The 12,000-nt window shown below is 39.4% G+C and overlaps 1 protein-coding gene across 1 annotated transcript in view; it reads left to right on the forward strand.

Moving 5' to 3' along the window:
- Window positions 1–12,000, forward strand: part of IMPG1 (interphotoreceptor matrix proteoglycan 1) — a 66,206-nt gene that overhangs the window by 13,295 nt on the left and 40,911 nt on the right. The window contains exons 2-6 of the mRNA XM_009895754.1: window positions 332–565; window positions 5,101–5,267; window positions 5,484–5,512; window positions 8,159–8,226; window positions 9,281–9,372. Of these exons, the coding sequence (XP_009894056.1) occupies window positions 332–565; window positions 5,101–5,267; window positions 5,484–5,512; window positions 8,159–8,226; window positions 9,281–9,372 (590 nt within the window). The remainder of the gene's footprint in view (window positions 1–331; window positions 566–5,100; window positions 5,268–5,483; window positions 5,513–8,158; window positions 8,227–9,280; window positions 9,373–12,000) is intronic.

Genomic DNA, 12,000 nt, shown 5'->3' on the forward strand with positions numbered 1-12,000 from the left:
AAGTTCACACACTTAGGCGTGCTTTTTGGATCTAACCCAAAGTCACTTTTGATAACAAGATTTAGGGCTTCTGAAACTTTTACCCTGTGTGACCTGGAGGTCACGTGTTGAGATATAAGAAAATTAGTTACCAGGTCTCCTGAGTCCCAGTTTTCCTGTGTGATCACAGGAAGTTTCTCCTCAGCACATTCAGTCAGGGCACTGACATCAATATTATGTAACAAAAAGAGCTCTCAGGTTCATGCCCATTTTCCAGATATGACCTTCCATATGATACCTACTGCCTATGCAATGTGTGTTTATGTACATGCTTACTTTTTATCTTTTCCAGAAATTCCTAATAAAATAAACCGTGGTGAAGCCAAACATCTTGCAGATGCCTCAGGGTCAGACAAAACAGAAAGAACAACAAAGAGGTCCAGAATATCAACCATAAGGCGGATATTTGACATGTCAAAACACCGAATAAAGAGGTCATCCTTTTTCTCAACTGGTGTGAAAGTTTGCCCACAAGAATCAGTGAAGCAGATTTTAGCCAGTCATCAAGCTTACTATAGATTAAGAGGTAAGATGATGATTGCAACATGTACTTCCTCCCTTAAAGTATTTCTTTTAATTGAAGAAACACAGTAATTTTCCAGAATCTTGTTCTTTAGCTCTAGGCAGTATATGTGATATTTGCTTTATGCTTTATTTTTACATAGATAATCAAATGTTATGTGTACACTAGCATGGTTCAAGACAGATAGTTACCAGAACAGAATAAAATAATGCACTGAAAATATTAATGAACTGAGTGTAATTGCATAGTGTTCTAGCATGGCAGAACATGAAAACCAAATTATGCTTGCACTACACTGTAAAAATATACCACCTCTCTCAAAAGTGGAGCAGGTACCATCATTGCTATTCAGAATTAATCCCACCAGCTCAAGACAAGTAATGAAAACCATTCACCGGTCATTGCACAAATATGTTGGAGCATCGGTAGTTAATATATTAAGTCTGTGGCAGTGTTGGTATGCTACAAAAACTGAGATAATTGCCAGCAGCTCATGCAAAGACCTTAGTCTTATTTTTAAAAAGTCTAGAATGTTTTTTCTGCCCAATTAATTCACTCCCTCCCCAGCCCTTTCTCTTCCTCCCTTGACCATAGAGAGCCCATAGAGTTACCATTCCAATTTTAGGTTCCTAGAATGCACAGTGCAAATAGCCCTCTGTTTTTTTATATTTCTTCTCCTCCTCCCTCTCCCAGCTTTTCATTCTGTGGCTGTTCCAATTTGTATTAAAAAAATGTATATTTTTGTGCTGCAGCTAGGAGGTCCAAAGCTAATTCTAAAATCTAGTCAGCACTGCTGGGATGCAAGTATCTAAGGCAACATCTGCTCTCTAAATCAACTTTGCTTATCTATTTGTCCTCTGTATTCATCCCCAACCATTCACATTCATGTACGTAAATTTGCTTCTCCTCAACTGTCTTTCAGGGAACCAGCTAGTTCCCTCTGAAATGAAATCTGGATGTAGAGCTGCGAAAATTTTACTCCAGCAGTCACTTGCTCTAGGCAGCATGGGCAAACTACACAAATGTCTGTAGCCACACATATTTGATATCCATTGTGGGACTGAATTCCAATCTAATGAGCTTTAGACAGAATTCTGAAACATGTGTTAAAGAGGCAAATCCAAAAAGCCTTTCTTAAATACTAATTAATCCCGAAGGTCCCTAAAACCCCCTGGCCACGTCCCTGAATGGTCTGAAAACAAGCTGTACTGGGACAGGCTGGTATCATCGACCTGAATTCAAAGAACTGCAACTATGATCACCTTACACTGCCACTTTTTTGGAGAGCAGCACATCAGTTTGGAGTGGGATAATGGGCTTTGTAAGTCTTGTAGTGCAAGCAGGTTTATACTTACAGCTCCTCTTTCCCAGCAGTGTCCTACACTCACAAAATTCTCTGAGTAGGTGTCATCCAGTTCTTCAACTGAAGCTGGAGTACTTCCCAAAAAGTAAACAAGAGAACAGATGACTGCAACTGAATACTTTGCACACTCATTCAGAAAAGGTGTTTCTGCTCTCTTGAATAGTTGCACATTTTCCACTACAATGTCCTTGGTTAAAAACCTCAGAAAATCTTTCCTTCAGGGAAAGTTCAAAACACAAGACTTCTGCCCTCCCAGCTGAGCAAGCTAATCTACCTGATGAAAGCGATAAATGAAAAAAAAGTTAGAAATTAAAATGTGGTGATGCAAGCATTATCCTTGAAGCCTTCCCAAAAAGATAGTCTGGTAGCCACACTGCAGTGGCAGCATTTCAACTCTGATATGTTATGCCACACCATAGCTTAAGTCACCATGAAGACAGTCCCTCATGTGGGGCATGACTGGGAGCATGCATGGAATCAGCTATGTCGCCTCCTCAGCTGGACATGTGTCGTTTTTATCTAAACCCTGGTAGCTGGATTACTTTTCATCAGATAGCATATCTTTATTCAGCAGTTACTGCTCACAAAAATAGATACCACAGAGCTGCAAGTGAGAAAAAGATGACAGAAAGTAGCCTTAACCGCTAGATCATTATGAATAAATCTCTTCAAAAGAATAAATCTCTTCCTTTTTAATAATCTGGACCCATCTGCTCCACATGCAGCTGCTCTCCTGGGAGGGCAGGTTGTTCCTGATATATTACTGAGGTGCCCTAACACAGCTAGGTGAGTACATCCCTACAGCAAGTTTAGAGAATACCTAGAGAAACTGATTGCACTAATTTCAGACACCCTGATATTTTAGATATGCAGATAATTATGTCACTCTAAGCAAAAGAGGTATCAAGTACTGAAAATAAATGTCCCATGTCATAGTAATGAACTTTGCAAAGTAAAGTGCTAAAGGCAACAGCTTTTAAATTGCTAGCAAGTCTTTTTTAAAATGGGTTTTCTAATATGTCTGAAAATCACCCTTCTCTAAATGCATTAAACTTTAAACAACATTTGTTCCTTCATCACTCAGTGGTTTTAAACATGACTCAGGTCCAGCAAAGGATTAAGTCTATGTTTAGTTCAAGGCTATGCAAAGTGAGTTAAATGAAACCCAAATATTTTGGGTGCAGGGAGGGGCTGGTATCTGAACAGAAATCCAAAGACATTAGTATAGTTAGTCAGGTAGGCAGTAGCCATCTGGAGGAGGGAACAGTTTATCCTCCAGAATCTTTAGAAATGGTTTCAATTAACAAAAAGGAGACTTCAGCAAGACATTGGTAAAATTGCACTCAGAAGTGTAGCCCCACCTGGCCATCTGTGACTCTCAAAAACTTACTTCCACAGACATATCAAAGACCGGTGTTACCAGTATCATTAATGGAAAGTAAATCCTACAAAGTATTTCTGAGCAGTCATTAGTAAACAAATCATACGAAGAGCAGTTGAAGGAGCTGGGATTGTTTAGTTTGAGGAGGAGGAGGCTGAGGGGAGACCTCATCACTTTCTACAACTATTTGAAAGGACACCGTAGAGAGGTTGGTGCTGGTCACTTCTCACAGGTAATTAATGACAGAACGAGACGGAACAGCTTCAAGCTCCAACAGGGTAGATTTAGGCTGAACATTAGGAAAGAATTTTTCACAGAAAGAGTTGTCGGGCATTGGAATAGGCTGCCCAGGGAGGTGGTTGAGGCACCATCCCTGGATGTGTTTAAGAGCCATTTAGATGTGGTGTTGGGGGATAGGTGTAGGGGAGAACTTTGTAGAGTAGGGTAGATGGTTGGACTCGATGATCCCAAGGGTCTCTTCCAACCTAGACAATTCTATGATTCTATGATTTTATAACCTAGCTGCTGCTGCTTTCTTTCCTCCCTCGCATACTGATGCATGTCATAATCCTTACAGTGCTAGAGAGCAAGATCTTCACAGCAGGAACTTTTACAAGTTTTCCTTGAAATGCCTGAGTTCTGACTGCTAGAAAATAGATCAAAAAACTGGACACCAAGCCCAAATAAGCATTCTAATATATTTTGTAACGTATTACAGCTGAACTTCACAGCTTTCTTGCATAAGGAACGAGCCAACAGAATATGTAAAAGTATTAGTCTCCATTATTTTGTTTTACGTAAGCTCATGTAAATAAGTCAGTTTGCATCCAGAAAATGAAGGTCCCTTAGAGCCATTCCTGAACACCAACTTTTCGAAATCTCCCCCGCTGTCTTATTCCCTTTATGTTCATTTTCATTTCTCCAAATGATGCAGAACACTACTGTTCTCTCTGCAACCACAGTTCCTGTTAATCTTGTCTGATATAGCCTGCCGTTTAACTGGGTGATTCATCACCATGGAGGAGATAGATACTTAACACTGAACAAATGACTGTGCACAGTTGTGTAGAGAGAAAGGAAATCATGTTCTTTCCAAAGGAATTTTACCTATACCAAGTTATTCAATTTTTCCAGAGGTGTTTAAAGAAACATAAAAGCATGTACCTGCTGTAGAATGACCTTAAAATTTTGAAAAGACTAATCACATTGAAATTTTGGAATATAAGCAAATCATTTGAGCCTGCTGCATTTAAAAATATTTTTTCCATGAAAATATCTTTTATATGTATGCGGAATACAAAAATCTTAAATATGTTCTTTTTAGCTTGTTCTCTGCATAGTTAACCATACTAATGTACAAAACTTTTGTATACAGTTAAAATTATGATTATTCAAGTATGAGGACTGCTAGATTATTTTTTTCTCTACCTCCCTGCTTGTTCTCACTGGAACATCCAGTATGTATCTTCTTATGTATGTACCTTTGAGGTTGAAGGAAGTGTGCTTTGTGTTTGCTCCTTATTCATGACGATGATGTCAGGCCAAATTAATCTCTCTTTTAAAATGAGGGAAATTAACAATCCTTACCTCAAAGATGATTAATCCTTCAGCATAAAAGCAAATGACTGTCAACTCAAAAATACCTAAAAGACCTAAATATCTAAAAAGAACCTAGAAGTTGGATTTGTTTACTAAGTACAGTAAAATGTGTAAATACCAAACAACTTTAAAAAGGCTTTCAAGTTTACTTTTTGGTACAAAGCATCCATCCCCAGCCCCTTTCTTCTTACTCAGTCTGCCAGGAAGCTGTGTGGGAAGCCTTTCGTATTTTTCTGGATCGGATTCCTGATACTTCTGAATATCAGAACTGGGTTACTGCCTGCCAGAGGGAAACCTTCTGCATATTCGACATTGGCAAAAACTTCAGCAATTCCCAAGAACACCTGGAAATAATCCAACGGGTAAGGATTACTGACATTTGTTTAGAAACTGGGGGAGACTTCCAAGTGCCTCCCCATCTGCTTATATAACAGCAAAGTATTGCTCAGGAAGAGGAGGGGGCATGTGTTAGAAGGAAAACATAATACAAGTACAGTAAACGAAAGAGCTAACAGGCTTCTGCTCAATGGTTGGATACACCCACTAGTAAAATGCTGTTTTTCTTAATCTTTTCGCAGCGAGTAAAACATAGAACCTTCCAGGAAAGGTAAGTAGCACAAGTAGAACCTTGCCACTTGATGTTACTGCCTTTTTTGAAAAAGATATGTGTAGATGTGCGTGGATGTGAACAGATATACAGATAGCACTGTGGTGTATTTGGTGTGTGCTGTGAGAGATGTGTATACTGTATGTATCATAGTACACAGTAATCGAATCACAAACAATTAAGGTGGCCAAATGTCTGAGTTGTCCGTTCACTCTGAGACACCACAGAATATCTTCTTAGACTGTGAGCATGAAACCCTGACAGAGCCACAGCTTCGTGTTAGATAGTGTTGTTTGGGAGTGTGACAAAAGTTTACCCACAATTGCTATAACTCTCAAAAAGAAAGTTGGAGAGCTGAACAAAAGTTTATCTGGGAGCATACATTAAGCAATAGTATGAAGACTCCATGCTTTCACTTTAGCTTTCCCCTGTATTTTTACACATCATGATAGGGTTAACTAATGTGGTGCTTTATTCTATAAATTGGAAAAAAAGTATGCTCCTGACAATGCTCAGAAGTCTGAAAATGGCAGCATTAAAGTTACAATACTGAACTCTGTCTCTCTGCATATAAATACTAGAGTACAGCCAGACAAATCATTGTCCACAGTTTCTCCGATTAATGTTTTGTTTCCTTCAAATTTTCTTAGATTTTCCAGTGTAGCAAATAATCTTTTCCATTCATAAGTTATACTGATGATCACAGAGGTCTTAGGTATCTTTATTCATTACAACATGGGAGCTTTGAGTGTTCTTTCTCAGAAATGTATTTTTAATAATGTAGGACCTAATTAAACTTCCCTGGAAGTCCAAAGGGAGGTCTTTACATTCAGTCTAGTGCAAACAGCAGCAGCAAGGCAATAAGTGAACTGACTGATCTCAGATCTTATGCTTCTTGTGAACAGTATGGGTTTCCCTAGACACAATTCAGAAGGTGAAGTAAACTCTATGAAACTACTCGTATTTTAGCTGGAAATGTAGGCAGCCATGATTATGCGTTGTTGGACTTCATCTTTACTACTTTGTGGTTTGGGAAACATTTTGTATCTTCTCTAGATGCCATGTAGAGAGATCAGTCTCCATTTAAAGATGCAATACATAATTAGTTAATATTGTGAAAACACTACAAATAATAATTTAGTTCTCACCACACAAGATATCCAGAGGATGTGGTAAATCAGGAGTTGTTCATATTCTTTATTTACGTTATTAAACACCTAGGGTGGTCCTGTATAGAAATGCAGCGCAGCCATCTTTTCTCTCTCTGTTACAATCATGTTGTCTCAGTTAACACCACACTGTGGTGCCCCGAGTTCTTTCACTCATATCAGTTTTCACAAACACTCCACCTGTGTGCACTGCCATAATAGCTATTTCTATATAAATTTTGAGGAATTCTATCATCATTTATTTCCATGACTGGGCTTTTTATTTTATGCTGTGGTTTTTTCCACACACCTCCATGTTTGGGTTTTAGAACCTAAAACAACTGAAATTCTTCACTCCCCAATTTCAGGGCAGAAAAATCTCAAAATGTCACTTACAAGATTCTTATCTAATAATCTAAATGTTTCAAAAAGCTAAAAATGAATAAAAATTCAGGTTTAGAGCAGAAATTATTCTGTAGCCTTAATTGAAGGACTCTGATACATCTATTATAAAATGTGCATATATATACACATACCCCTTCTGCTTTCCAGGCAAGCTAATAGTCTCAGTTCCAAAATTTCTTCATCAGCACATGACAGTAAAACTTAAAACAGACAATAATATCAACAATACAAAAAAAAAACAACAACACAATCCTGTGATACAAGGCAAATGATCTGTACATCACACCTACCATATTTTTACTTGAGTTTTCAACTGTCTGCCATGGGGACCATGGTAGGCATTAACCCACCAGTGCTACATGCAGATCCAAGCATAAATATTCCTACAATTCATAATAATCTTGATCCAGGAATCCGATTTGAAACTATCATTCATTGGAAATGTCCTTATGATATTATAATGCAAGCTGACAACTGAACAATAAGTCCACCCATCCTCTCTGCACACCGAACTGTGAAACACCCTTGGAACCATGAAATATCCATTACCTCTAAAATTAGAAGGCGGCCAAAGCCCTCACTGAACTGTCTTGATAGCACAAGATATAGCAAAGGAGGCAATAGTTGGTTTAGATAACGTACAAGAAGTCTTGCTTCCATTTTAGTCAGTAGTCAAGCATCCATGGACTTCAAAGAGAGAAAAAGCAGACCCTGTGCACCGATTTAATCTCTGTGACCCCATCCCTCTGATTGCTCAGAGAAAATCAGTCAGGAAACCTCATGAGCAGACTCCTCACAGGATTGGTAGTCCTCAGTGGAGGAGTATATCAGATTGTATTTTTGTTCATTGTAAGAGCAAATACCATAATGAACGAAAAGAAAGGAAATATATAAACTGTTGAATATGAAATATGTTCTACTGTTCCATTGCCTGTTTAACCAGCTTATCAAATATCAAATATTCCATTAGGAATAACTTCTTTCATTTAAAGTACACTTAATATAGTGGGGATTTCTACATCTTTTTTACACCTTTGCCATTGCCAGTACAGCATGCTGATCATTAAATCACTCATTTCTATTTGATTGATAGGAAAGATGAAATATCCACAGAGAAAACAGGTGGCAAAAAGCTGGAAGACATTCCTTCCATTTCTACAGGTAAAATCAAATCTGCTTGCTGTGCGTCTACCCGTTAAATAGAATTGCTAAAACCAGTGATTCATAGATCTTAGAAGGCTGTAATTTAATGAATGCAGTAGAAGCATGACAAGTTCAGTGAAGTAAAATGAAAATGCTTTAGCAAAATAATCTATAAGAAGCATTTTTTTTATTTCTTTACAGCATGTCTGCTTCTCAAATATAGCATTCCAGGTTTGTTTCAGTCTTTAAATGCATATGTTTTCCTAGTTTCAGAAGAGTAGAGCTAATTTTGATTCCGTTATGAAATAACATCTAGAGTGTCTGCTGCTGCATTTCGTTAACCAAAATAAGCAAGCAGATGAAAATAAATAATAACTTTAGCCAGAAAGTCACAGTGATGCCAAGACATTAATTGGAGCAGTTTATTCCAATTAGACCTACCAACACTGTTGTGTACTACAGTTCTTTAAAATAACATTAGAAATTCATGCAGTGACAAAAATCTGTAAATATGAGCATTTTGATTCAAGGAGGAAACACTCCGCATGCATATTTTTATGAAGGCCAAATATGACAGAATCTTATTCATAGCAACTTCCAGCATGGTAATTTTGTCTTTAGCTGGAAAACTCTGTCAAAGCCTCTTGTTACTTTAAATTGAGCCCTAAAGAAAGGTGGCCATCGTACAGACAAAGATCTCGACTGGCAAAATCAAGCTTAGACATTTGGTGATATATAATGCAGTACAACAGGAAATGATCAAATACTATTATTTAATCCACACAATTTCATTGATGCATAGTCAGTGCCACTTTTGCCTTCAATCGCACACGTGCAACGCTGCTGACGTTTTGACATGGAAAGAAAGGCCGTCTGTTGTATAAAAAGTAGCAGCTTTACCCATGCCATAAGTCATGACCACCTTTCACTAGTGCAAGCTTGCGTTCAAACACACCCTCCGTAAGGAAAGCTGCTCCAGTGAGCTGACACCTGACCAACACAGAAAGGGGAAGATTTTTGATATGCAAACCTGTTCTTGCCTGATTTTGCTTTAAACCCACCTCCCCTCTAGGCTCCCCCGGCACGTCCCTCTCTCCATATGCACCAGTACCTAACGGCACGCTGCTCAACGAAATTGTTAACGACACGAAGACTCCTGTGAAGGTGAGGGCAGCCTGTTTTCCCATCCCACTTTTTCACTCACCTCTTCTTTCCGAGCTCAGCTAGCAGAACAGAGGGGGAAGCCTTCTAAACACTTAGTGCTAATAACCCATGAGTGCTCCCCTCTGTTACTGCTGGTAGGACTGGAGGGTTTTATTACCATCTGTTTTGTACTGTAATAGTGCATTATGTGTCTTGCATACGTGGTATAAAGTATGGCAACCAGCTTTTAGGCAGAGTCTTCATTCTTTTAATGAGGGTCCCATTGCCTATTTTGCACCATTTTGTAACCTTGCTCTTCATCAAATAATGTGAAAATGCATACCTTCTGAGCCTTCCACACCACAGGGGGTATGACTGGACCCTCTCGCCTTTTTCCTGCCAGTCAGCTGTCAAACAGGGGATCTCCCCTGATGTCTCCTCAGAGCAGCCATGCAGTGTGGCTCCAGGGGCTATCCCCTCCTCCACAGGTTTACAGCAGCTACCACAGGCCACAGGTTATATCTGAGATGGAGTAAGGGTGAGAGGAGGAGTTATTTTCCCCATCCTGGCCGCTGCACCTGGGGGTTGCATGGAGGTGGCCCTGGCCCCAGGGCAGCTGTGAGGAACCTTCCGGAACCTACCTCTGAAGAGAGACCAAAGCCTCAACCAGGGCCTGAGGGCATAGGGTGGACCTCGCTGCTGAGGAGCCCCAGGTGGGAGCCAACCCTTTGCATTTCCCCTGTGAGATTTTTTTTCTTTCTAAAAAGTTTGCCCTTCTAGAGCAGCTCCTCAAAAAGCCCCTCTGGGGTTTTTTTGGTGGTGGTGCGTACCGACTGTAGGAAGAGGCTCACACCGCCTCCTCCCCACTTGGGTCTTGCCACTGCCACCAAGAATTTGAGGGCAGAAATGATAGCCAAAGCCTCAGACATTACAGCCCGGGCAAATCGCCACCATTCTTCATCCCACCTCTGCAAGCTTCTCAGCTCCGGCTCAGGAGTTGCACTGGAGTGATCCCAGATAAATACTGTTTTAACTGTCCAAAATGATTACATCCTCAGGATCTAAGAAAGCAATCTTAATCTTAAGAAAGGATCTTAATATTCTCAACTGTGTATTACCTACCTGTATCATAGCTGTTGGAGAAAAAAAGCAGATAGAATATGAGGAAAAAAATGGTTATAAAATTGCTTATTTGTGATGTTTGAGGTGTACCGGGAGATTGGCATTAACCAGTTCCTCCATGTTATAGGTCTCTTGGTTATTTCTCAGCCCAGCCCTTTGTGACAACCTCCCTAAAGGCTGGCTCCTCAAAAGTCATAGGGCAGCTATATAGAAAGTGCATATTCCTTAAGCTTTTGTTTAATGATACAACATTACAGAATGCTCTTTCTCTAACTGATAAGCCATACTTTTATGTGTAACAGAAAACATACTTTCCTCTAAAACTGAGGCATCCTAAGGAATGACTTAGCAGAACTGAGTTACGCGGGCTGAATGGATGCAAAAAGTATTCTTGCCTGTTTCACTCATTCTTTATTATACCAACATCTTGTTTTTCTCTCTTATCCCCTGACACACCATGATTGCACATGTTTCTTGTTCTGCTTATTCTTGGAAGCTATCAAAACCTAGGTGTTATTATGGGACAGATGTCTCTAGCAGCCTCATGCCAACCCACCTGGCAGCAGAAGCAGAAACCCCACGTCTCTGTGGGATTTGGGCTGATGAGCTTGCTGCTCTTTTGGGCCAGTTTCTTCTTGATCGTTGCCTTGCTCTTGTTGTGCTTGTTTGTTTATCCAGGGAATAAGAAGCCTGGGTGAGAGTAGAATTGTCCTTGAGCAAACAAATGTATAAAAGAAGTGTTTAAAGAATACAGAATATCTAAATATTGCTAATAAGTATAAACATGCGACTTATGTCCAGTACATGCAGTAAAGAAAAACCTCTTTTGTGTTTCAAGACCTTCAGATTTTTAAGAGTCAAATTTATAGAACCCTAAAATTTTTTATTCAGAAAAAACCAAAAGGCTTTTTTGTGTAATAAAATACATTGGCAGTGGAATCCTGCGATGGTATGTGTTAACATTAGTAACTAGATTTGTGAAGGACTGGGAGACTGGCAGAAGGCAGGAGTTTCCTGGGTGGCCTCTCTGCATCACCTCTTCAGGTACTTGGGTTCCAAGACCTGAAATTTGAAGCTCAGCTCTGTTTGTGAATAACAAATAAGAGATAACTCCTCACCTTAAAATTAGCAAATGTGTATTTTTATACGTAAGATGAGTTAGGAAATCTTTCTGAATTCACCCATAGTGGGGTCTCCTCCTTGGGGCCAGCACATCGTAGCCTACAAATCAATTGGCTTTTGGAGTTTAACATTATTAGAGAAAAAAATTAGTAAGCGTGGTCCAAACTGCAAATAGTGTTAGGAAACAATAAACAAAATCAGAGTACTTTGAATAGCAGTAAAGTCAGCTGCACAGTAAAGGTGTAACGTGGGTAGGGCTAATTCTACTTTATTATCAGGAAAAAACAAATGCAAACATCTGAATGTGAAATAGTAACAGACAGTCTGGCACTCTGCTCTGGTTGACCATGAGTATTCTGAGGGTAGGAAACCAACCAGCTTTTAGCATTTGCTTGTCACTCTCCT

Source organism: Charadrius vociferus, unplaced genomic scaffold (assembly GCF_000708025.1).
Source record: "Charadrius vociferus isolate BGI_N301 unplaced genomic scaffold, ASM70802v2 scaffold362, whole genome shotgun sequence".
Classification (NCBI taxonomy): domain Eukaryota; kingdom Metazoa; phylum Chordata; class Aves; order Charadriiformes; family Charadriidae; genus Charadrius; species Charadrius vociferus.